At 40.8% G+C, this 27775-nt stretch overlaps 1 protein-coding gene across 1 annotated transcript in view; it reads left to right on the top strand.

Moving 5' to 3' along the window:
- Positions 1–25780, top strand: part of LOC130487970 (sodium channel protein type 2 subunit alpha-like) — a 77456-nt gene extending 51676 nt beyond the window's left edge. The window contains exons 18-27 of the mRNA XM_056861541.1: positions 3221–3341; positions 6298–6452; positions 9164–9337; positions 11243–11365; positions 17135–17416; positions 18943–18996; positions 20916–21053; positions 21833–21937; positions 23421–23691; positions 24141–25780. Of these exons, the coding sequence (XP_056717519.1) occupies positions 3221–3341; positions 6298–6452; positions 9164–9337; positions 11243–11365; positions 17135–17416; positions 18943–18996; positions 20916–21053; positions 21833–21937; positions 23421–23691; positions 24141–25336 (2619 nt within the window). The 3' untranslated portion in view covers positions 25337–25780. The remainder of the gene's footprint in view (positions 1–3220; positions 3342–6297; positions 6453–9163; positions 9338–11242; positions 11366–17134; positions 17417–18942; positions 18997–20915; positions 21054–21832; positions 21938–23420; positions 23692–24140) is intronic.
- Positions 25781–27775: the final 1995 nt, after the last annotated feature.

Raw genomic sequence — 27775 nt, forward strand, 5'->3', positions numbered from 1 at the left:
CCCTTTTTGCAAGCGCCAAGTTGCTGGCGTAGCCCCATGGAACTCTATGGAGAGTGCCACAGGGTCTACCTCAAAATTAGTATTTTGGCTTGCTGCGCTTGGCAGCAAGCTGCTCTGGAGACTGTCGGTGATGCTGAGGGGGGCAGGCAGCCCCTGCAGCTGTTCAAGGCACAAAAGGGGACCAGGCCGCATGACACGAGAACATGAGCCTTTGTGAAAATTAAGGCAGCATTTTGAGTTGATGCATGGCCTTTCCAGGGCAAAGTAAAAAATTGCTCTGTGTGATTTGAAAGAGAGTCCTTCAATACACCCAGTGAGCTTTGTGTAAATCTGGTCCATTGCTTTGCCCTTCCAAACCCTTTACAACCCACCCATCCAACTGGGCACCATAATCTTGTTCATGGCTCATGCGCCTATTGAAATCTTCTTAGAAGGCTAAATTGCTGGCCTTTGGTATTCTATGTATTTCTATCGGAATTGCCTTATGACGTGGGCAAGGCTACAGAGGCTGCGCTGTAGTTTTAAGGAAACTGGGCACGGATATCACAAAGGTAGTAAGTTTGAATAAACCGTGCCTCAAAAAAGACCGAGGTGTTTTTAGTTTTTCAATTGCCTGGCCACTGTGCAGTGTCTAATTCAGGCTCTAATACGATTATTATTATTACAGCCCATTACAACAAACGTACCAATTTTTTACTGAGAAGAACCTTGAAAGGTTTAATTTACAATTCACTAAACGTATATACTTACCCAGCATGAATGAAGACTGTCTGTTTGTGTTTTCTGAAAATTATCTCTCAGACCTTTGCCTGAGCACTTTATTTGCATACGAAACTAGGAATTTTGTAACATGCTAATTTGATGAAGTGCAAATACTTTCACGGATCAAAAACAATTGTCAGATTTACTTCTGTTTATTATTTGGACCTGACGATTCAATACATACGTTACTAAACTTTTTTTTTCTTTTCTAAAAAAAGTGAACAAGCCCAAAAAATTATTTTTTAAAAAAGTGGTGAATTATTGTGGTGTGGTTTGCTTTTTCCCTCTGTTATTGCCTTAAAAACTGTTGCTATAAAACTGTTTGAGATGGAATGATGCAAGCAAAATTTAATATAGTTCAAAATGATGTTAAAAAGTAGGATTTTCTGGGTTTCGTTTCTTGTGGAAGGAGCAGTGTGTACCAGAGGAGTGTGCATCCCAATCCAGCGATAGTTTTCCAGCATAACCATCCCAGTTTATGCACAGAAGTTCCAAGTGAATATAAACAACTCCATTCATTGCAATAGGGGGAATCTGGACCAACACACATGTGTGGATTGGGTCCCCCTCTTGGAATGAATGACGCAGTCAGTGCGACACCAACAATTTCCACATTTGCTTAACTTTCCCCCAAATTAACCCAAAGGGGTTAATTGTATTAATGTTTTAGGAACCAAAAATGCTTGTTCCGAATTTCATTGTGCTGTGAACTGCCTATAGAGTCTCAGGGAACGTTCTAGATTCTACAAGCTTTTTTGTCCAAAATGTCACCTTACTAATTTTTCCTTTAAGGACTTTGAATATAGACTAGCTTAACCCCAAGTGAAGAGCCCCGTGGGGCAGAGTGGTAAGCTTCCCTGAATAATGATTTTTTAAAAGTTTTTCAGTGCCTCCAAAATTGTGCCACTGTGGAAATCCTGATGTACCAGAGAATGGGCATCATGACTGAGGTTGATTGTGCTTGATCCAAGGCAGATATAATAGACATAAGGCTGGATTATTCAGGAGAAAGTCCCAGCAATCCATACATTGGTATATGAGAACCTTTACCTGGAAGCCAGCCCCTTTGATTTCAGTGGAACATTTTTTTTATTCAGATAACACGCTTTTTAGAGGTCAGAAACAGTTTGATGAAGAAGAGGGCCACGCCAAAGACAGAACCGCCCCGCCCCCCAAGACCAATGGTGCAGTGGGAAGAAAAATTATTTCATTCAGTTATATAGTTTGAATAATCTGAGATATTTAAAAAATACATTTAAAATGGTAATCGTACAGTTTAAAAAACTGAATGGGAATGAAATTGTTTTCGCTGCCTAGAATCCTCATCAGAAATAATGCCTACGTTTGTTTTTTAAGTGTCAAATAAGCAGTGATGTTTTGTAATAGGGCACAAGTACGTGTGATTCACCATCTGCTTACATCATTCCCCATATAAAGAGAGCTTCTTAGCAATGCAGCCATTTGACTGATGTTATACACTACATGGTAATAACATTGTACCAGGCTAGAGAATGCTATGATCAATACTACTTTTATTCACTATGGTACTCATATCTGTCTACTGTTATTCATGCTGTGCTCCATTCATTCCTCTTAAAAGCAGCAGGAAAGAAGTACAAAGTTTGGATGGTGTCTTTTATTTTTGGTCACTGATACAATATTTTTCTCTCTCTTCCAAAATAAGCTTTTATTGTATTTCAACTGCTATGTCTTTTTAATATATATATATATATATATATATATATGCATATTTGTTACTTATTCAAGGAGGACATGTATGCGTACCATGCAAGAATAAAAAGTAGTTTGGAAATGCACAGTCAGCTGTGCGAATGCAATGGCAAAAGAGAATGCAAAATAATTGCTCTTGCTCCAGAACTAATACGCTGCTTCCTTTTTCTTTTCTTTTTTGAAACTATAGATATTTAAAAGTACCTCTACACTGATTAGTGTGTTTTCATGTCGATGGGGCAAAAAAAGGGTTCAGTAATGATTTTGCCAAAGTGTGCCTCTTCTATCTACATTAGACATGAAAATACTTTGTTCGGCTTATGGTTGGTTTGGCCATCATTGGTGGGGAAATGACGTGCAATTCATGGTGCTCTCGATATGACGTGATTTGAATAACTAGCCAGCCACGTTCCACGTAAATAAAAACGGGTTTCAGAATTTTCTGTTCTGTGTGTGGCCTAGTTTAGTAGCAAAATTCACTCGAAATTGTGGTCCCCTGTATGAATACGTTAATAGTATTTGCATTGTGGTTAAAGCCCAAGCGGCCTTGTTCTTGTGACCTCGTGTACAGAGAAGGAAATTGGCATGACACATATACATTAGCAGTTCAGCTCTTCATTTTGGAGCTCTTGAATGTATGTAGAGCATTTTGGAATGCATTCAATACATCCAACGCCGTAACAAAGAGAATGGCAATTGATAGCTTTGCATGGGGCTTTATTTGCAGAAACTAAATGCATCTAGTTCATCTGAAGGAAGCACAGTTGATGTTGGAGTTCCCCTAGTAGGAGAGCAGCCAGAGGCTGAACCAGAAGAATCTCTTGAACCAGAAGCCTGTTTTACAGAAGGTGAGTTGTAGAAGTGGGGTTGGGGTTTTTCGCTCATCTACGTATCTGTGTTTAACAAGATGCGAGTCTAGTAGCATCTTAAAGACCAACAAGATTTCCAGGATGTAAGCTTTTGGGAATCGAAGCTCCCTTCATCAGAGAGCTTTGACTCTCAAAAGCTTATGTGTGTGTAAAATGGTGTCAAGTCACAGCTGACTTGTACGACCCCGTAGGGTTTTCAAGGCAAGAGATGTTCAGAGGTGGTTTGCCATTGCCTGCCTCCATGTAGTCTGAGAGAGTTCTGAGAGAACTGTGACTGGCCCAAGGTCACCTAGTAGACGTTGTGTGCTGGAGTAGGGAATCGAACCTGGTTCTCCAGATTAGAGTCCGCTGCTCTTAACCACTACACCACTCTGGCTCTCTACACATCTGACTTATGGAGACCCCTGGTGGGGTTCTGAATGCAAGAGACATTCAGAGGTGGCTTGCTATTGCCTACCTCTGTGTCCCGACCCTGGTATTCCTTGGAGGTCTCCCATCCAAATACTTGCCAGGGTCGACCCTGCTTAGCTTCTGAGATCTGAAGAGATCAGTCTAGCCTGGAGCTATCAAAAGCTTACACCCTGGAAATCTTGTAAGTTTTTAAAGTGCTACTAGACTTGAACCTTGCTTTTATACTGCAGACCAACATGGCTACCCTCCTGAAACTGATTTTAACTGTAGCATATGAACACACTAACACATGAAGCTGCCTTATACTGAATCAGACCCTTGGTCCATCAAAGTCAGTATTGTCTACTCAGACTGGCAGCCGTTCTCCGGGGTCTCAGACAGAGGTCTTTCACATCACCTACTTGCCTAGTCCCTTTAACTGGAGATGCCAGGGATTGAACCAGGGACCTTCTGCATGCCAAGCAGATGCTCTGCCACTGAGCCACAGCCCCTCCCCATATAAGCAGTGATTCTCTAGGCTACTTTAAATGGAACAGTTGGTGTTGTGGAAATGCTTTTAGAGTAATTCTAATGAAGACGTATGGTTGGATCCCAGAGATCCGTTCCATTAATAGTGGTGTTTTCTTCCAGGGCAAGGAACCTTCCCCTGATTTAAGAGGATCTTCTAGCAGTAGAAAAACTTTCTACATCAAGGGAAGGCCTCTCACATTAGGGGAAAGTGCCAGCATTAGCAGAACAGATCTGGAGATTCCAGTTCATATATATTTTCAGTACTGTAGCAGAATTTGCAGCCTATGTTGGTTTTTATTTCTCATTCATTGCACAAGCTAGAATGGCCAGAAATCTAGCAAGATTTTCACTGGGGGAAAAACCCCAAGTTTATTGCCCCAAATTGGAATATCCAGAATGCAGTTGAACTTTGTTTATTTTCAGACTCATGTCTCAGCAACATTCCTGTAGAGGTGATTATTTTGTGGAAAGAACTGGCCCTCAGTCCCCCACATCTCCATACGGCCACACTATTCCTAATGAGACAGAATGATGAATGGAAAATTTCATTCAAAGTGGCATTCATGCAGCTCAATCAAGGAGAACTTTAAAATAATATAAACGCACCAGGACCTGGACCAAATTGGATCCATTTGGAGCACATTCCATGTTTATAGACTAAGTTGATATGAGATGAGATTGCCAACCTCCAGGTACTAGCTTGAGCTCTCCTGCTATTACAGCTAATCTCCAGCCGATAGAGATCAGTTCACCTGGAGAAAATGGCCGCTTTGGCAATCGGACTCTATGGTATTGAAGTCCCTCCCCTCCCCAAACCCTTCCCTCCTCAGGCTCTGCCCCCAAAACCTTCCGCCGGTGGCAAAGAGGAACCTGGCAACCCTTGATGAGATGGAGTGCTACGCATGGCTGAATTGGCATATCTTCCCCCCCATAAAGAACTGTGCTGCCTAATTGCATAGATATTGATACCCCACTTTTCTCTCCAGTGGAGCCCCAAAACAACTTTCAATATCATTCTTTCCACCTGCATTTTGTCCTCACCTTGCAAGGTAGATTAGGCTGAGAGAGTGAGAGACTGCCGGGCTCCAGGTAACCCACCATATTTCTGTGGCATAGTGGAGAGTCAAACCTGAGTCCCCCAGACCCTAGTCCTAACCATTACACCACACTGGCTCTTCATTGTGTTTTTACAGGGCAAACTATTTTTAAAACATCTTACCCTAGATGTTTTTGTTTTGTTTTGTCTGGCGTTCCCTCTGTGATCCCTCCTCCCTACCCAATATTTTAATTGTTGTTTTTATGTCTTTAGTGTGTATTTTGTTCTAGTTTTAATTGTTTTAATTATGGTGTTTTCGGTTGGCTTTAATGGTTTTAAAATATGATTTTATTGTGTATGTTTAATTTGTTAGTGAGCCCCATGGCGCAGAGTGGTATGCTGCAGTACTGCAGTCCAAGCTCTGCTCATGACCCGAGTTCGATCCCAACGGAAGTTAGTTTCAGGTAGCCAGGTCAAGGTTGACTCAGCCTTCCAGCCTTCCGAGGTCGGTCAAATGAGTACTCAGCTTGCTGGGGGTAAAGGGAAGATGACTGGGGAAGGCCCTGGCAAACCACCCTGTAAACAAAGTCTGCCTAGTAAACGTCGGGATGTGACATCACCCCATGGGTCAGGAATGACTCAGTGTTTGCACAGGGGACCTTTACCTTTACCTTTTTTAATTTGTTAGCCATGTTGGTGGCCCTGGTAAGGAGTAGCATGTACAAGGTGGCTTTTGTATTTCATTATGTAAAAAAAAAATATAGGGGTCATCTTATACATGGGGGCGTCTTATACACAGTATGTCCCTGCACTCCCAATACTGGATTAATAAAGTGTTATATCATGCTTAGGTGGACTTTTGTATTTCATTATGTAAAATAAATAAAATAAACAAATGATAGAATAAGTCGTTCATAAACTGTTGCTTCAGAGTAACTTGTTACCCTACTCTTACCTATTGCATCCTTGTTTTGCCAGGCTGTGTGCGGAAGTTCAAGTGCTGCCAAGTCAGCACCGAAGACGGGAAAGGGAAATTATGGTGGAGCCTCCGGAAGACCTGCTACAAAATAGTAGAACATAATTGGTTTGAGACTTTTATTGTCTTCATGATTCTTCTCAGCAGCGGTGCTCTGGTAAATTGAAGCATGGAACAACGATTAGTATTAAAATGTGTTGCTTATCATTGGGAGTTAGCATAGGAAGCAATCCAGCACATGCAATTACCAAGCTTGAAAATGCATACATTTTCAATGCATCCAAGCTGCCTCATTTTTTGCCATCACTGGTCCCAGAGTCATACAAAGGTATTTAAAGATTTCCACCTAACTTCTGCCAAACAATACTCCATTTAATTTCCTACAGAATGAGGTCAGTTGTTCTGTGTTGTTTTAAACTCCACCGCAACTACTGTTCAGAATTTTTCTTTAAACTTTTTGGGGTTAGGTAGACCCCAGGTAAGGCCAAGTTGGAGAATCAAACACTGAGGGCATGTGTGCAGTTTCAAAATGGGGCAGATAATTCCCTCTGAGGCTATTTTGGCTCAGGAAAACAACACATCAGGGAAACAGGAGCCCCTCCTCGCCCTGTGCCACAGTCCCCAGCTGAATAAGCCCCCTGCAGACTTTTAAAATGCCTTCCCCTGCAGCTGCTGTGTGGCTGTTGGGAAAGCAAGTTGGGTCTGGATTCCATTAGAAATAATAACACATCATTTGGCCCTGACTGTCCAAGTATTTAGAAACCAAACAGCCCCAAATAGTGTGAGCTTTCTCCTTAGCATAATATGTTGAATAATTAAGATGAGGAAGAGTTCACTGATCAGTACTTTGTGTGTGTGTCACAGTTCCAGGATGTTCTGTAGTAGAAATACAAAATACAGGAGTAGCATATCTGTGGGCAATGGGACCCCTCAGAGAAATTATCAAGAGTCATTATATACCATACTATACTATACTATACTATACTATACTATACTGTACTGTACTGTACTGTACTGTACTGTACTGTACTGTACTATACTATACTATACTACACACATTTTAATCTGTAAAATAATATGAGATCATATCCAAATATATTTCATTGTATTTGTTACTGTGACTTAGTTGGGATCTATCTACCATATTTTTCCGTGTATAAGACGACCCATTTTTCTAAAAAATTTAAGTAGAAAAATATACATGGAATACAGGGTGGGATGAGCCGTGTAGCCCTGGCCCACCTCCACTCTTTCCCCCGACTGCCAGCTGACAGGCTGGGGAAAGAGCAGAGGGAAGAGCCTGGTCGCCCTGGCTGGCTGGCGATGGGCCTTCCCAGGGTCCCCGCTCTCTTCCCCGCGTGTCAGCTGATGGGCGGAGTAGAGAGCGGGCCAGGAAAGAGACTGGTGGCCCTGGCCGGCCTGCAACCAGCCTTCCCAGGGTCCCCACTCTCTTCCCTGCCGTATTTTCCCCTACACCCCCATGTATAAGACGACCCCTGATTTCTTAATTTTAGGTTAAAAAATATAGGGGTCATCTTATACATGGGGGCGTCTTATACACAGTATGTCCCTGCACTCCCAATACTGGATTAATAAAGTGTTATATCATGCTTAGGTGGACTTTATATGGAATGAACTGGAATAAAAAAGGTACTGTAGGAATGAGAGTTTGTATCACATTGATCATTGAAACTGAAAATGCCTTATGTGTATCATAAAATTCTTGAAATATGGAACTGAGAAAAAATTAAGATCAAGCGGATCTTCAGTAGTGAAAGTGGATTTTCCACACCACAATAACCTTATCAGTTCTTACTATCAAGAACACGTGTGCAGTTTTTGATGAGGCTTATCTTTGTTAGGGTATCATAGGGGTCAAAACTATACTGTCCAGTCTCCATATCAGTTAAGGCTTATTATAGAAAGAAAGGGAGTGGCATTAGGGAAAATTAAAATTTCTCATTCTAGAAAGGGAAATGCAAATATTTCTAACAGGAAAGTAACAGTGAAACCCTATCTGGGTACTATATGTATTTATAGTTTGAGACCAACATGATTTAAGAGCCGCCTAATCTCATATCAGGGCAGCCCTGGTTAGTATTTGGATGGGAGATCACGAAGGAATACCAGGGTTGCTGTGCAGAGGAAGGTACTGGCAAACCACCTCTGCTAGTCTCTTGTCTTGAAAACCCCAAAAGGGGTCGCCATAAATCGGCTGCGACTTGAAGGCACTTTACACACACACACAATCTCATATCAACGTACCCAACCTCTATGGTCTTCCTCTTAGGTCCTGCTATGGGTGCCCCTGCTTTCTGAAGCTAAACAAATGGCAACTTGGTCGGTAGCCAGATTTCTCATAATTTAATTAAGTATGCTGCACTAAACGGACCTTTGCATACAGTGTGCTCTCTCTGATGATGTGACAATTGTGTTGATATTTTAGGCTATTTTGCCTTCTGCCTGGCAAATTTTAAGTAGAATCGCTTTGTTTATGCCAGTAAAGGTATTGAATTTGAATTTGAAAAATTTGACAAATGGCAACTTGAGGGATGGCATTCTTACTCATGGTACCAAACTTATGGAACTCCCTCCCCAGAGATTGCACTTTTCTATCACAGTTTTATACCAGCGGGTGAATACTTTTTTGTGTGTCTGGCATTGCCTCAATGACCCTTCCTGCATTATTTTTAATTTGCTGTATTTTGTTTTATATATACATTCTTAGTTATGTTTTTAATTGGTTGTATGATGCATTTTTATTATGCTGTTTCAATCTTTAGCCACCTTGGTGGCCCAGATTGGGCAGGAAAGCTGGATATAAATGTTGTAAATAAGTAAATGAATAACATAAAACTTTATTTACAGGCCTTTGAAGACATTTATATTGAACAGCGCAAGACTATCAAGACCATGCTGGAGTACGCTGACAAGGTCTTCACATACATCTTCATCCTAGAAATGCTTCTGAAATGGGTGGCTTATGGTTTTCAAGTATATTTCACAAATGCCTGGTGCTGGCTGGATTTCCTTATTGTTGATGTATGTATTCTGCCTTTAATATATACGTATGAGATATGTGCATAAAATTATTACTGTTTCTTTCCCAAAAATGATGGAATGAATTTTTAACTGTTGCTTTCAAGAAAGGAAGTGCTTGAGCAAAATCAAGGAGTAACTTGGTCCAAAGCTCCGTAATGGGATGCTTCAATGTGAATAGAAGTGCAATATTTAACTGCTTGTATAAACCGCAGATCTAGAGAATACATGGTAGACTTCAGAAGTGCAGTGATTTAGCTTGGACAATGGTTTTGTATTGGGGTTTCCATTGTGGCGGTGGAATAACTACCTCAAGCATGCTTTGGAGAGGGTAGTATATAAATATATTTATTTAAGTACTACAGAGAGGAGCCCCATGGCGCAGAGTGGTAAGCTGCAGTACTGCAGTCCAAGCTGTGCTCACGACCTGAGTTCGATCCCAACAGAAGTTGGTTTCAGGTAGCCGGCTCAAGGTTGACTCAGCCTTCCATCCTTTCGAGGTCACTAAAATTAGTACCCAGCTTGCTGGGGGTAAAAGGAAAATGACAAGGGAAGGCACTGGCAAACCCTGTAAACAAAGTCTGCCTAGTAAACGTCAGGATGTGATGTCACCCCATGGGTCAGGAATGACCCGGTGCTTGCACAGGGGACCTTTACCTTAAGTACTAAAGAAACTGGTGTCAGTTGGCCGTACCAGTTTAAACTGTGTGAACTAAGAAAATAATCAGGGAAGATGAAATTTGCATTTAGCTGGAAAAGAAATTTCTAAGGATAGCACAGCCCTAGATGGGGCGGGGGGCGGTCTGATGTTTTTGGCAAAATTTTGAAATCTGAAGCATCCAAAGCTTTCTTGAACTGGAGGAGATGTCTCCTGTGCTCCTCAACCTCCAGTAAGTAATGCAAAGCGGGGACAGCAAATAAGGGCTTTCAACAGGAGGAGGCCACAGGCCTTGTACCAAGTCTGGCAAAGCCCTCTAAAGGGGTGGAAGCTGAGGATGCAGACTAGATCTTGCTCTCAAGCAAGAAGGGAGGGGTGCCAGGGAAGAGAAGGAAGATGGGAATGACCAAACCCTAGTTCCCCCTTTGTTTGGGGCCTGAGGGAGGGTACAGAGTGACACTCAAAAGCTGAAGCCTGCTGAGCTGGAGTGGCTACCCCCAGAGTATCCCTTGCCCCTACTAAAGATAAGGCACTGTTTTTTTAAAACCCTGAATGGGTAATATTGCTTCGTTGTAGATAGCTGACATGAACTCATTATCTAAGTTCTATTCATGGGCATAGGGTAATTGCTAAAGTTAGTAATGCACTAGAAACTTTTCTCTTGCAATATGTCTCAAAGGGGGGGCATATTGTTCCTTAGGAGGTGCCTGGGTCCACTCCCATTTGACTGGGGTGCCACTGATGAGAGAGGATTTTGAGTTGGCATTCAGCACATGGGAACAAGCATACTGGTTAGAAATATTAGGCTAACACCTGCCCCCTGGTTTCCAGTTTCGTTTGGGGAATTCATCAATCTCTTCTGGATTTGATGTTCCTGGGCTGGCCCAGCTCCCAGCAGCAAAAAAAGAAAAAAGAAAAAAATTGGGACAATATGTGGGTGGATCTGGCCATGATTGGTGGTGCATCCTAAACACTAGGTAGTACATAGTCATGTTCGCAAAGGATTGATGCTATGTCTGTGATGCTGTGCTTTTCAGATAATTTACTTGAGTTTTCTAGCTCCTCTTTTACAAAAATAATATATTTTCTATGACCTAACCTGGTATTATCAGGATATGCCCTTCAGTAGATATTTATTCTTTTGAAAGATTTCTCCAAATATACAAAAAAGTCTTTTTTGAGCAACAAGTGTAGTGGATCTTTTACAAGTATGCATACAACAAATGGATTTCTTGCCTTTCTTTATACAGGTCTCTTTAGTTAGCTTAACAGCGAATGCCTTGGGCTACTCGGAACTTGGTGCAATTAAATCGCTTAGGACTTTAAGAGCTTTGAGACCTCTAAGAGCCTTATCAAGATTTGAAGGAATGAGGGTAAGAAAAACAATTAAGAGCCTGAAACAATGCACGCATAAAACAAAGACAGCCGTATCATTTCCTGCCGATATATTAAGAATGCGAGTTGTATAGACCCCAGTTCGAATTGCATCTCATCCAATAATTTAATCAGTGGGTTTTGGTAACAAGCCATTTATTGGCTACACTTACAGCCTATTCCTGAGGTGTGCCAGCGGGCATGCCCAAAGCCCTTAGGAGGCCGATGAAGGCCTCCGCTGGCACAGGGACCCACACGTCGGTGCCCGGAAAAAAGTACAAAATACAATTAAAATGGAGATACTTAAAAATGGGGGGAAATGCAGAGGTACAAAGCTAATCAAGTAGAACGAAAGCAGTATATTATTAAAATCGGAATGCTCAATAATAGCAGAAGCTTGGTAAAATAAGTCTATCAGAAAGCACATACATTAAGTATATAGATAAAAACAGTACGCAGAATACATATTCCCAATTTGCTTGGCTACTGTATAGCCTTAAGCGATCTTTGCCTTATTTTCATTGCTAACCAAGCAAACCTGGCCATGCTAGCAGATAGGTTAACTATTGTGTCTGATAGGAGGAGCGCTAGATGTTGTTTTCTCAGAGATCTGGGACAGTTCACTAATAATGGAATCAATGGCATGTGATTTTGAGGGCACGGATGTTTAAAAGCACATGTATAATTAGTACAGTAAAAGTGCCCAGGGGCAATGGGGGTTGCCAGGTAACAGGATTATTTTCTGTTTTTTTCGTGCAAAAAACAACAACTCTGCTTTCTCTGTGTTAATATTGTAGATAATTGACGACCCAATGCTACTCACAAATCATTTGAATCTGCCTTTCTCCTCTTTCAAAGCACCTAATTATCTCTACTTTCTGGGTTATTAGCAGCACAACATTTTCTGTGCTTTTCTTTTTTTTAATTAAATTTTATTTTTAAAACATACAATACACACATATAACACAAAACTTTCATTCTTCATACTTATTCAGTGCTCTGTACTCATAGCAAGGCCCACAACATAAACCCAGTATAGCGGAGCTAAATCATATTGTTTTGTCGAATATTATCCTTGCGTCCTAACAAAGCTTTGAATTTTCAGCTAAACATAAAATATAGACTTAATATATTCAAAACCTACATTCTAAACACTACAAAACAATATCTGAAATTATATTATTTACTAATGCCCTTCACTAGAATCATAGAATCACAGAGTTGGAAGGGACCACCAGGGTCATCTAGTCCAACCCCCTGCACAATGCAGGAAATTCACAACTACCTTCCCCCCCATACCCCCAGTGACCCGTACTCCGTGCCCAGAAGATGGCCAAGATACCCTCCCTCTCATGATCTGCCTAAGGTCATAGAATCAACATTGCTGACATATGGCCATCTAGCCTCTGCTAGCCTCATGGTTGGTAGCCTCATGGCTAGCCTCATGGCTGATATATCTAAATTATAATGGCTCATATATCTAAATTATAATATCTAAATTATAATGTTACTATTTAGTTATATGGTCTAATAATGTACTTACATCACTACATACATAACCTCATGGCTGGTATATCTAAATTATAATGTTACTATTTAGTTATATGGTCTAATGTACTTACATCACTACATAACATTTAGTGTAACTGTCCATACATTCATTATTTTGCAACATAATCAAAATACAGCTTCCAGTTCTTCTGAAATTCTTCCACCAGTCTTCTGTTCACAAAATTTGTCAGCTTGGCCATCGATGTATCCTCTTCTAGTTGTTCCAGCCAACTTTCAATTGATGGCAATCTTTCTGATTTCTAGTTAAATGCAAGCATCACTCTCACAGCTGTTAGCATGTATCTGAACAGTTCCATTGAGTTTTTATCAATAGTCGATGGTAGAATTCCTAACAGCATAGTTTTTGCCTCTAGTGGAAAATTGATTTCTGTGCTTTTCTTGTTGGTCATGTATTGCTAGCCATATTGTGTGAGGCTGCACTGAGAGTGGAGGAGGTTGTCAGGCACCCTGGGTGGGCCCTCTCTTTTCTCTCGCCTCTAGGCTGAAAATATCAGGGGATTTGGGGGCTAGCTTGGCCAGCAAGCCACTCTCACAGCTCATCTTTGGCTGGGGAGGCTACAGCCCAGTTCCATCATGCTCCACAACATCCCTTGGATTGGTGGCATCCCTTGCTTCAAGCCACAGTGCCTATATAAGACCCCCTCCTTGCTCACTCTTGCTCACTCATGGTGAGCGTGAAGGTAGGCACATTTGTGTGGACGACACCAGATAAATTGGGGAACTCACTGCCCCAGGATGTGGTGATGGCTGCCAACTTGGAAGGCTTTAAGAGGGGAGTGGACATGTTCATGGAGGAGAGGAGTATTCATGGCTACTAGTTAAAATGGATGCTAGTCATGAGGCATACCTGTTCTCTCCAGGATCAGAGGAGCATGCCTATTATATTAGGTGCTGTGGAACACAGGCAGGATGGTGCTGCTGCAGTTGTCTTGTTTGGGGGCTTCCTAGAGGCACCTGGTTGGCCACTGTGTGAACAGACTGCTGGACTTGATGGGCCTTGGTCTGATCCAGCATGGCTTTTCTTATATAATTATAATTCAGAAAGGTGAAATCCAAACAGCTCCAACAGAATTTCTTGACAAAGAAGTGGGATACCCCCTTAAGCTTTCTCATATCCAAGCTAAATGTTCATATTCTCACTACTCTAGAACCTTTACCCATTTGACAATGGAGCTGGAGCGAGAAAATGAAGTTGCACCAGTGGGCAAGGAAAAGACAAAGGAGAGCAAAGTGCAAGAGAGTTTATTTTGCTCTTCTAGATCCCTACATGTTTCGCAGTTTGCTCCATCAGGGGATCTTCTATAGAGATTTCTCAGCTCCCACTTTGAACAACTGAATGATTGAATAAATTGTTCAAGGTGGGAGATGAGAAATCACTATGGAAGATCCTATGAGGAAAGGTTGAAGGAGCTGGGTATGTTTAGCCTGAAGAGGAGAAGACTGAGAGGGGATATGATAACCATGTTCAAGTACTTGAAGGGCTGTCATATAGAGGAGGGTGCCGAGTTGTTTTCGGTTGCTCAAGAAGGTCGGACCAGACCCAACGGGTTGAAATTAAATCAAAAGAGTTTCCGTCTAGATATTAGGAAGAATTTTCTAACAGTTAGAGCTGTTCCTCAGTGGAACAGGCTTCCTCGGGAGGTGGTAAGCTCTCCTTCCATGGAGGTTTTTAAGCAGGGGCTAGATGGCCATCTGTCAGCAATGCTGATTCTGTGACCTTAGGCAGATGATGAGAGGGAGGGCATCTTGGCCATCTTCTGGTCACTAGGGGTGTGGAAGGGGGAGGTAGTTGTGAATATCCTGCATTGTGCAGGGGGTTGGACTTGATGGCCCTGGTGGTCCCTTCCAACTCTATGATTCTATGATTCTATGATCCCCTGACGAAGCAAATTGCGAAACACGTTGTGATCTAGAAGAGCTAAATAAACTCTCCACCTTGCACCTTGCTCTCCTTTGTCTTTTCCTGCACAATGTAGCCTGAATCAAGCTTCTTCCTAATGATCTCCCCCCCACCCCAAAATGCAGTCCTCTACTTAATGATACATCAAGGGCAACATTCCATATGTATGCAATATTCTACATTACACATATGTGCCTGCATTCAGAATTGCCATGCCTTTTGCCTCCTCAAGTAGCAACTGTCCCTGGAGCCTTTATAATCCCCATTTCATCTTGGCAGATGATAACATGTCTCTGACACTCTTATATTTTGAGCTTTGTCAAAGGATTCATACTGTAAACGAGTGGAATCGCCACAGGACTCAGGAAAAGGGGAAATGTAGGTCAGCTGTAGAAGCACAGCAATTATGGAAGGAGTAAGGCATGACTGTTCATGTAACTGGAAGAGAAAGACAGGCACCCCCCAGGGTTTGGCAATGCCTATGCCTAGAAGTCAGTTATTTGTACTATCTACTAATGTTTTCATTAGCTGTCCGTTCACATATTATTTTAAACATACCACATGGCTACGATTAAAGTTGGGTAACCTGATTTTGAAAATGAGACACACACAAAACAACAACTATGCCATAGAAACAGTGCTACAATTTAATCCCTGTTGCATGCTTGACCAAATAATAATACTACACAATTCCCAGGAACCTGGTTTTTGAAGTACCACAGCTCTAGAAAAGACGGTGAGGTTTCATTCTTTAGCTGGTCTCACAGCTTCAGATCTCACCTCCCTGAATCTACAATATGAGGCAGATGAGTTATTTGAAAAGAGTTATTTTTGAATAGTGGAAAAGATACAAATGCTAAATCCCATGTTGGATGAAAATTCCATTCTGATTACTGCAGTGAACTGGGCAGGCTTACACACAGACACAGAAACACACACACACACACACACAGATAGAGGGTCTCACATGCACATTAGAACTTTGAACTCTGGGTTAGGCTCTGTCATTTCTTCTTTCTCATAACAATTAATCCTGGTATCGTTAAAAAGCACTTTGCTATTGCCGTCCTATTATAGTAAAATCCAGGCACCTAGGGAATCAAATTTCTGTTCCACAACATATTTTGAATTAAAGCTCTGACTTCTGTGTTTTATATCTGAGGAACTGAGTTTTAAAACAGAAGCTCATAGAGAAACAAACGCTCATTTTTAAGGTGCTATTGGGCTTTTGTGTTATTTTTCTGGCAGAGCACAATGCAGAGTTTGCAAGTTGTATTGGGAGTGGTGGGTCACAAGTTGCACAGACTCACTTTAAAATAAAATACTCAGCCAACTAGGCTTTTTAATCTGAATATGTCACATTATTGTGTAAGGGGTACCTACTGATAACTGCTATCTTGCTTATCTTTTGATTGTGTCCAGACTTATACAGAGCATCATTTCAAACTGTTTAATATCTATACAGGTTGAGTAACCCTTATCTGGACTGCTTGGTACCAGAAATGTTCCATAGTTTGGATCTTTCCGTAGTTTGGAATAGGAGGGCTAGTGGTAATCTCCTCCTCCCCAGATGGAAAGCTGGCCTGGCTTCCCTTTTTTTATCTCCCCTAGCTCCCACCCATTCTTATAGCCTCACCCTTTCCCATCTTCCTTCCTCCTTCCTGTCTCCTCTTTTCGCATAGCACCATGGCAGGAGAGGGGGGAGGCACTTTCTCCCTCTGGCTGGCCGTCTCTCTTTGCGTCTCCAGCAGGTAGGTAGGTTCCCATGGCTGGACTCCAGACAGGGCAGGTAGCATGGATCTGCCTGCATGTCGGCTCAAAACGTCCAGTTTTTGCATGAATCTGGTTTTTGGATGTCTGGTTAAGGGATACTCAACCTGTATTTATAAGCCTTAGAAGCCAGTGTGGTATAGTGGTTAAGAGTGGTGGTTTGGAGTGGTGGACTCTAATCTGGAGAACCGGGTTGATTGCCCACTCCTCCACATGAGCGGTGGACGATAATCTGGTGAACCGGGTTGGTTTCCCCACTCCTACACATAAGGCCAGCTGGGTAACCTTGGGCTAGTCGCATCTTTCTTAGAGCTCTCTCAGCCCCACCGACCTCACAGGGTGTCTGTTGTGGGAGGGGAAGGGAAAGTGATTGTAAGCCGGTTTGATTCTTCCTTAAGTGGGAGAGAAAGTAGGCATATAAAAACCAATTCTTCTTTTTTATTTCTTCTGAATGATAAAATATCTCATTTGTTTTGTATTTGCATGAAGTTCACACTTTTCCTCTGTGGTTTCCTTTACTCTGTAGGTTGTGGTGAACGCTCTCTTGGGAGCTATCCCATCTATCATGAATGTACTTCTTGTGTGTCTTATATTCTGGCTCATCTTCAGCATTATGGGAGTAAATCTGTTTGCCGGCAAGTTCTACCACTGTGTTAATACTTCCAATGGTGAAATGTTTGACATCAGCCAAGTTGACAATCGGACTCAATGTAAGGAACTTATAGAAAGAAATGAAACAGCTCGATGGAAAAATGTTAAAGTCAACTTTGATAACGTGGGTCTTGGTTATCTTTCTTTGCTTCAAGTAGTAAGTAACCATTCTATCCATATCTCATAAAGTTATAGCACACAATTGCTACCCTGTGCTTGCTTGCTTTTAACAGTGCTATCCTTCACTGTGTGTGTGTTAAGTGCCGTCAAGTCACTTCCGACTCATGGCGACCCTATAAGTCAATGTCCTCCAAAACGTCCTATTGTTAACAGCCTTGCTCAGGTCTTGCAAATTGAGGGCCGTGGCTTCCTTTATAGAGTCAATCCATCTCATGTTGGGTCTTACTCTTTTCCTGCTGCCTTCGACTTTTCCTAGCATGATTGTCTTTTCCAGTTACTTTTGTCTTCTCATAATGTGACCAAAATACGATAGCCTCAGTTTAGTCATTTTAGCTTCTAGGGTCAGTTCAGGCTTGATTTGATCTATAATCCACTGATTTGTTTTTTTTTGGTAGTCCACGGTATCCGTAACACTCTCCTCCAACACCACATTTCAAAGGAATCGACTTTCTTCCTATCAGCTTTCTTCATTATCCAGCTTTCACGCCCATACATATTAATAGGGAATATGATGGCATGAATTAACTTGATCTTGGTTGCCACTGATACATCCTTACGCATAAGAATCTTTTCTAGCGCATTCATGGCTGCCCTTCCCGGTTTCAATCTCCTTCTGATTTCTTGGCTGCAGTCTCCTTCACTAGAAAACTATAAAGATGAAGAAGACAGCTTTCCCAGAGCAAACTCATTTCAAAAATGCATACATTTGCAATAGTGTATGCATTAACTAAAATATTTATATTATGCTTTTCCTTGTGGCTCAAAGCAGCTTATAGTGGTAATTTAAAACATATAGCTAGGATATCTGTGAATTTCCTCCATGAACAATTGAACTGTGATACATCCATTAGCACACATCAACGCAAATCTTACCTATGAAGCCAAAATTAGCATTTGCAAAATTAACATTTGCTCATTTGTTAATATATGTTGGGAAATGGTATTATGTGGTCTACATATGAGAAAAATATTTATGAAACCTACATTGTATCTTTCATGAGTGGTTAAGTATTTTAAATTATGCTCGCTGGATTGCAAGTTTATACTACAGTGGTATTCTAGACAACAGAATGCTTGATACAGAACAAAAGGCTTTATGAGTAGGCACCTATGTACTAAATCAAATGCACTTCATTTAAATGCCTGTTTATGAGGATTCTGCTTTTCTGTTATCATGTATGCCAACTGAATGATCATATACAGATTTCAATACCTTTATTGGCATACCATCAAGCAGTGAATCAAATAAAACCAACCCTCTGAATGATCATATACTTGTTGATCTATTGGAAGCACTCAGGAAGGAGTTCAGTGAAGGCATTTTTAAATAATTGCCTTGCTATGTATTTTACTATTAAAGGGGGAAAGCATTTAAACTTATTAGGTTTGTCTTATCTGAGATCAAATAGCACAACTGTGAGCTCTGCTAACCCAAAGGTTTTTTTTTTTTTTAAGACCACAATATTTACACGAGCAGACATTAAGTATATCTTCTACTTGCAGGCCACTTTTAAAGGCTGGATGGATATCATGTATGCAGCTGTGGATTCACGAAATGTAAGCATGATGTTGTGGCACATTTATTTATTTTTGCTCTCAAATTTCACTTAGCTATTATTTTTGGCTATCATTTCTCAAGGCTGGTTTTTACATGTTCTTATTCTGAGCACATGAAGGGACCTTATACCAAGTCAGACCATTGGACTATCTAGCCCAGTACTGTGTAAAGGTAAAGGTCCCCTGTGCAAGCACCGGGTCATTGCTGACCCATGGGGTGATATCACATCCCGACGTTTCCTAGGAAGACTTTGTTTACGGGGTGGTTTGCCAGTGCCTTCCCCAGTCATCTTCCCTTTACCCCCAGCAAGCTGGGTACTCATTTGACTGACCTCGGAAGGATGGAAGGCTGAGTCAACCTTGAGCCGGCTACCTGAAACCGACTTCCATCGGGATCGAACTCAGGTCGTGAGCAGAGCTTTTGACTGCAGTACTGCAGCTTACCACTCTGCACCACGGGGCTCTTGATCACATCCCATACTATCTAACTGGAGATGCCCGGGATTGAACCTGGGACCTTCTGCTCACAAACAGATGCTCTACTCTTGAACCACAGTCCCTCTTTACTTCCAGGTCACTTAATTCCAATGCAAAATGTGAAGCTACTTGTTGGCTGAAGTACTACAGTCCAAGAAGGGTCCATACCATTTGTGATTTCTGCATGTTTGAATTAGCTCTTAAATCGTCTGAACTGTTTTCTCTGTTCTTACCTTATTAGATAGCTCACATACACCCTCATTGGCTGTTCTCCACTCACTATCTAGCTATGCAAAAATCTCAAAGACCCGCTAAGAATTATCAGATTCCATTATGTCATTATCACTGAGCAGCTCTGAGTAATAATTCAGTTTGTACGTCTGAACACTGGACACTTATCTTACCATAATAACAAATGGTAGGTATTTAACATGGGAAAGTACAAACATTAAATTACTCTCAAGTTAAAATCTAAATTAAAAAGCCCTAAAATCTTAGCTAGTCAATGCATTTATTATTAATCAATGAATGCAATAAAGAGAGGTTATTTCACTGGTTTTACCAATCAGTCTTACATGTGCCTCCAGAAAATAGAACAATATGCTGCTCTATTTAGGCCTTTTCACATAAGCCCAAAGGAAAACAGGATATCAGTCATTGGGGCCTGATACATACAATGATGCCAGTGGCAGTATAGGAGTAACACAAGTCATGTTTTTCCTTTGTTGGTTCTACACATGCTTCAAGAAATGTAAATCTGACTTCTGTTGTTGAAGATGATGGGTTTTATAAGTTGCCCCAAGATGCCTACACCTTGTACATGACCCCTGCTCGCACCATGCTGAGCAGAACCACGGTGCCCTCCTTGTTTATGGCTGCCAGGGATCATGTGAAGGAGCAATTGTCCCACACTCAGGTGATATCTGTGCACTTCACATTTGACATCTGGACTTTAATCGCAGCACGAGAGCTACTGAAATCTTACCACTCGCGCAGTGTGAAGGTAGGGTTGCCAGGTCCCCCCTCTCCTCTGGTGGGAGGTTTTGGGGGTGGGGATTGCATGCATGTAGCTGCAAGCATCACTATCCCGTCACTTCTGCTTTACTTCCAGAAGCACCACAGCACAACGGGATGATTTACCACACAACCGCCCATTTGAGTGGTAAATCGTCCCGTCATGCTACAGCTTTCTGGAAGTAAACTGGAAGTGACAGGATCACATTGCTTGTGGCCGCGATTCTTGCTGTCAGCCAGCAGATGGATTCCAAGCCACCTGGCAACCCTATGTGAAGGCTACCAATCTACTGCACCAGATTTTACCCAAGAACGGTTCAATTAATTAAACTGATATTAAACATTGGTCTTAAAATGCATATTCCACTTTATATTATTGATAATGTTTTACCCCAGTATTTGGTTTAACATTTGTGTTTACTTTGTAGGTAGAGGAGCAACCTAAATATGAAGATAACCTATATATGTACCTTTACTTTGTCATCTTTATCATCTTTGGCTCCTTCTTCACCTTGAACTTATTTATTGGTGTCATCATTGATAATTTTAATCAGCAAAAAAAGAAGATAAGTTAATTTTATCCCTCTGTTTTTCACACATTGTCAGGGGTTGTAGCGATGATGATTCAGCTGCTGTTACGTTTCCCTTAAGGGTTTAAAACTGATGAATTTCTTTGCTGAAAACAATAAAAGAATTTTCAGGAGTCAGGTTTTTATTTTCTAATTTCTGGCTGACAAAGTCACTATCCACTGTTCTTTGATATACACATGGAGCTATTGTGCTCTGGTGGTGTCTCAATAATTTCCATAGAAAAAGTAGATTTATATGTACAAACGAATGGACACACTAGCCTGTTTTGTAAAGTAAAAGGAACAGGGCCAAAACATTTAGGTGTTGCTTCCGTGCGTGTGTGTGTGTGTGTGTGTGTGTGTGTGTGTGTAAAGTGCCGTCAAGTCGCAGCCGACTTATGGCGACCCCTTGTGGGGTTTTCATGGCAAGAGACTAACAGAGGTGGTTTGCCAGTGCCTTCCTCTGTATAGCAACCCTGGACTTCCTTGGTGGTTTCCCATCCAAATACTAATCAGGGCTGGCCCTAGCACTTCTGAATTCGCACACTAATAAGGAAAAAAAACTAGATAAAGGAAATTATATACATACGCTTCTGAAAGCAATGACAGTATCCTGTCCCTCACTGAAAAATTAGCCTCCCCTATTCATCCAGTGCTGAAGTTCAAGCTTTCGGCCTCTTGGGAGAAGGCTGCCCATTCTGTGAGAATAATTATGAATATATTTGCTTAAAAAAAGAGGTATCTGGTTGTAACCAGTTTTGCTGTCCTCAATTTACTTTGGAGGTCAAGACATCTTTATGACAGAAGAACAGAAGAAATACTACAATGCAATGAAAAAACTAGGGTCCAAGAAACCACAGAAACCTATTCCTAGGCCAGCGGTAAGCCTCATTAGTTTTACTATGATTATTTACTATTTGTTCTGTTTTAAATTATGTCTTAGAGCAGGGGTCGGCAAACTCATTAGTCAAAAGAGCCAAATATCAACAGTACAACAATTGAGATTTCTTTTGAGAGCCAAATTTCTTAAACTTAAACTATATAGGTAGGTACACTGTTTATTAACTTAATAAACTTTAATTAAAGTTTTAAGTCTTAATTAAACTATAGGTACACTGAATAAAACTTGATATCATACTTAATAATGATCTTATTTATTGATAAAAATTAAATTGTAAGTCCCTGCCATTTCCCCCTCCCCGTCTGGAGTCCTCGTCTAGAGGCCTGGTCTACCGCCATAAAAGCCTATTGGTAGACCTGGCGGAGTCCCATTGGGAGGCCAGGTCTACCCATTGGCTTTCTTGTCAGTAGACCTGGCCTCCGGAGGCCCATAGAACCCAATTGGTGGACCTGGCCTCTGAAGGGTGACTTTCCCCTCCTCGGAGTCCAGGTCTACTGCCAAGAAAGCCAGTGGGTAGACATGGCCTCCCAATGGGACTTAGCCAGAGGCCAGGTCTACCAAAGGAAGTCCGCCCCGCCCAACAGCTGATAGGCGGGGGGGCAGGAACCGCTGAGCCGCCCACCCAGCAATCGCAAGGCTAGAGGGGAGGGGGAGGCTTTAGCCTCCCAACCATTGAGGGCAAGGGAAAGGGGGACCCAGCCATTCTCCACGGTGTGTGTGTGTGGGAAAGACAGTGCGGCCGCTTGCCCACTCTCTCTCTCTCTCTCTCTCAGGCGCGCCGGCTCCACAGACCGGCTGCCGGCGTGAGTGGGCACAAGAGCAGGGGCTCCGAACCAAGTTCGGAGAGCCGCACTCAACGGGCCAAAGAGCCGCATGCGGCTCTGGAGCCGCAGTTTTGAGACCCCTGTCTTAGAGTTAGTTCCATTGCAAATAAGTGGTGATTTTAATTCAGTCTTAATCGAACCAGCTGTTATATTGTAGGCAACTATCATAAGAAAGAACATTTAAAAGACACTTTCTTACACTGTTTCCTTTGGAGTACTGGAAATCATAAGCATACCTAGTATTACTAATTTGGAACACTATAGCCATAACATTTTAACCTGTTATCCTTCCAGCACTGCTCAGGTAATGGCTGTAACATCACATGGGAAATCCACTAATGCACTTATTTCCAATACCATGTTGCCCCACCTCCTAGAAGGGCTGATGGTGAAAGAAAAGGTAGTTATGTTGCTGACTCCTCTTATGTGGGCATATAAACTACAGAGTGGTGTGAGAAAAGCTACCTAGCAGCAGTTCCCACTGTTCTGAAGAATGAGCCTAATAGTATACCACACTTTGATTGCAACTTAAATTAGTTTACTGTGGAGTGAATTTACACATGTTCCGAATAATTCTATTTTAATAATCTGGATAAATCATGAAGTAACTGAATAATACATTCTTTCCTTCATCCACAGAACAAATTCCAAGGCATGGTTTTTGATTTTGTAACAAAGCAAGCTTTTGACATCAGCATCATGATTCTTATCTGCCTTAACATGGTCACCATGATGGTAGAAACAGATGACCAAACTGATGCAATGGAAAATATTTTATACCGAATTAACCTGATCTTCATAGTCCTTTTCACTGCAGAATGTGTCTTGAAACTGATTTCTCTCCGATATTATTATTTCACCATTGGCTGGAACATTTTTGATTTTGTGGTTGTCATTTTATCCATTGTAGGTAAGGACAAATCAATTCGGTAGAAGATTAAATGAAAAAAATAAACAATGAACATTTAATATTGTGTACTTTAAAATTAATTTATAGAAAGACTTTATTACTGTACACTGTTAATTAACAGATCACATGAGTTGTCCATTCTGTTCACCATTCCATACTTTTTTTGTGCATAAGGAGTGCTTCTGCATATTTAGAGAGAAATATTATATGTTACTCTCCTTCAGTGGATTTAAAAATCCTCACACTTACTAGAGGTATCATTGCTAAACTCTCATGGCTTAACCTGCTGTAAATATATAGTACATTAAGTGAAAGCTTGGAATCTAATTTTCTGTAGCATGTACAAATAGTCTATATTTTCAAGGGTTAAGTCTGGGGTCTACAATTTTTAATATACAATAGATGTAATTATCAAATTTCCTAATCTATTTTTAAAACTTTGTTTTTAGGTATGTTTCTAGCAGAGATTATTGAGAAATACTTTGTGTCTCCCACCTTGTTCCGAGTTATCCGACTTGCCAGGATAGGTCGAATCCTGCGGCTTATCAAGGGCGCTAAAGGGATCCGCACTCTGCTTTTTGCCTTGATGATGTCTCTACCTGCCTTGTTTAACATTGGTCTCTTGCTTTTCCTCGTCATGTTCATCTATGCTATATTCGGAATGTCCAATTTTGCCTACGTCAAGAGAGAAGTTGGGATTGATGACATGTTCAACTTTGAAACCTTTGGTAACAGCATGATCTGCCTTTTTCAAATTACCACCTCTGCTGGCTGGGATGGCTTGCTAGCACCCATTCTTAACAGTGGGGAACCAGACTGTGACCCTAACAAAGATCATCCAGGAAGCTCAGTCAAAGGAGACTGCGGCAATCCTTCTGTTGGGATTTTCTTCTTTGTCAGCTACATTATCATATCATTTCTAGTTGTAGTAAACATGTATATTGCTGTTATTCTGGAGAACTTCAGTGTTGCAACAGAAGAAAGTGCTGAGCCTTTGAGCGAAGATGACTTTGAAATGTTCTATGAGGTCTGGGAAAAGTTTGATCCAGATGCAACCCAATTCATAGAGTTTAGTAAACTCTCCAATTTTGCTGCTTCATTGGATCCTCCTCTTTTAATACCAAAACCAAACTATGTTCAGCTTATTGCAATGGACCTGCCTATGGTAAGTGGTGACAGAATTCACTGCCTTGACATCTTGTTTGCTTTCACAAAACGTGTTTTGGGCGAAAGTGAGGAAATGGATTTACTTAGAGTACAAATGGAAGATCGGTTTATGCAAGCCAATCCTTCAAAAGCCTCCTATGAACCAATCACAACCACGTTGAAACGAAAGCAAGAGGAAGTGTCTGCTGTCATTATTCAGCGAGCCTTCAGGCACTACCTCTTAAAACAAAAAATTAAAAAAGTGTCCTGCCTTTTTAAGAAAGATCGAATCAAAGCTGGAGATGACATGCTTATCAAAGAAGATATGATCATTGACAAACTCAATGAGAATTCTACTCCTGAAAAAAACGATATGACCCCCTCCACCACCTCTCCACCTTCCTATGATAGCGTTACAAAGCCAGACAAAGAAAAATATGAAAAAGACAAATCAGAAAAAGAAGATAAAGGTAAAGATATCAGGGACAGTAAAAAATGAGTAAAGTGAATGGTTCCATTTGTGAGAAATTGTTTACAGCCTGAGAAAGCAAAGTATTATTTCAAAAGGACTCCCTATAGGAGGTTTATGCCAAACTGACTGTTTTTACACTCAGACACACCCACATATAAATATATCTATAAATATATATACAAATGTTAGATATATACTTAAGGTCCGTGCCTATTAACAAGGCAGTGACCCCCTTGTCATCCAAACGCTACTCTGTAAATCAGGGCGGCAACCTTGAGAGGAGGTTACTGTTTTTATTACCAGCTGACACTGCTGAAGAGGGAAGAAAAATGGCTACCCAGACTGTAGGGACCAGTCAAAGAGGTGCAAACCTAGGATCGCTGTGTGTTTAACATGAAAACACTTGAGTACAATAATTGTATCCACTGTTTGCATTCCAACTGCCACATTTTTGCCATATTTTTACAAAAATCTGTGTTGGTGAGGTTGTCATTTTTTTAATTCACAGGTTGTTTACTATTATATGTGACTATTTTTGTAAATGGGTTTTATGTTCCGGGGTGGGCGGGTGCGGGGGTAGGGGGAGCATACGAGGAGCAGCTGTTCTCCTATCTGAATCTCTTGTAATGTACAGACAGAAGCGATTTGCATGAAGGCATGCCGCACTTATAGACCATGCATGGAAAACAATAAGACTTTGCACAAGAGTTTTAAATACTTCCATGTTTCAGGATGGCTCCAGATTCTGAGGTGCTTAAAAACAGTATACATCTTTTGTGTCTCATCCTGACAATTCTTAATGTGCCTGTAAGTCTCATAAAATCAACAGTTATTCAATAGAGGGTTGTGGGGTTTTTTGGTTTTTTTTTTTTTTAAAAAACAGACCATTTGGTTGTATCATTGATACAAAACAAAGTTTAAATTGTGAACGGGAGGAGGTACAGAGTTTTGGAAAGAAAATGTCAATCAATCAATTTTATTAATTCTTTAGTCACAGACCTTAACAATATTCAGATTAAAACCATACAAAACCACACTCACTATAACCCACAACACCCAAAATGTCTTGAATAAAAGATTTAAAATGTTACAATCCCATTTATACATATTATTACTGATTTAATGAATGAATTTATTTTTACAGCATTAGCCAGAACAATATTACTGATTTAAACATTATAGTTCCCCTAAAATATTTTTACTTTGGCAACTTTGCAGCCAAATTTTCGGCAAATTTCTTCCTTAACTTAGTCACTAACTTGATAATAAAAAAAGCCACGCTAAGCGTGATTTTAGAAATAACGTCTGCCATTAAAAATCTAATTCGAGAAAGAAAATGTGTTTGCTTAAAGTGTGCAACTGGCCAAAGGAAAGGGGTGGGGTGAGGGAGAAAAACCCGACATTCATACATTTGTTTGTTTTTTGCTTTCTCCCCGCAGTATTGTTTAGCCATCTTCTGCTCTCAGCAAGGTTGACATTGTGCATGTCAATGAGATAATGCTGTCTATGTAAATAGTTATTTTAACCCCGTGGTGCATGTTTGAGCAAAGGAATAATGACCTGTGCACAATATTTATTGCATCAAATATGTACCACAATTACTGTAGTTTCGCAAGCCTTGAACAGAAAAAAAATTATGATGTATTCTGTACCATTATAAGTAGTTCGGAGGCTATCACTGATGCATGTTGTTTATTCTTGCCTTCGCTGCTGTATTTTACTTGGATTTGTTCAGAAATCTAATATGGGAAGCCATATGTCAGTGGTAAAAGTGAAACAAATTGTTCAAACGGACTTCATTCCTCATTTCATCAAGCAATAGTATGCAGCTTTCGGGATTAAAAAACAAAAACAAAAAAGCTTCTTGCTTTGCTCCTACTTATTTTATTCTTCTCTTAACTTTCAAGTGAGTACTGTACAGTGTGTAGCCAAACTGTACACATTCATGTTGCCGACAGCTTAATCTGTTCAAAATACATGGTTAGAATTTTCTAAGGAACAAACAATTATAAATAGTGTACAAACATCATTTGATTTGATTTTTCAGCATTTTGTACATAAACGACAAAACAAAACTGACTTTCTGGCTGATGTCACAAGTGGTTATTACTTTCTATTCATAGCACTTTTTAATTGAAGAACTTCACAAAGTAGTCGAAAAACAAAAGGAGAGAATGGGAGGTAATGTTAGGTTTCTTTTCTTTTCTTTTTTTAATTAGTACTGTATTTTTGCACACATCTAAATGTGAATTTCAGACTGAGTCCAAAATGCACTTGCTTCCAAATAGCTATAACTTGTTATTGAAATGTGGTGGGAAAGATTTGTTTGAATTCCTAGCACTGCCTGCATCAGCAGTATCAATTTAGTCTAATTATTCATAAAATCCTTGGTCATTTCCAGTGTTTGTTTGCATAGACTAATCTTATTGATTAGTCATGCTGCACTAGAAGGCGTCTAAATATTAT

Source organism: Euleptes europaea, chromosome 15, assembly GCF_029931775.1.
Source record: "Euleptes europaea isolate rEulEur1 chromosome 15, rEulEur1.hap1, whole genome shotgun sequence".
Taxonomy (NCBI): Eukaryota; Metazoa; Chordata; class Lepidosauria; order Squamata; family Sphaerodactylidae; genus Euleptes; species Euleptes europaea.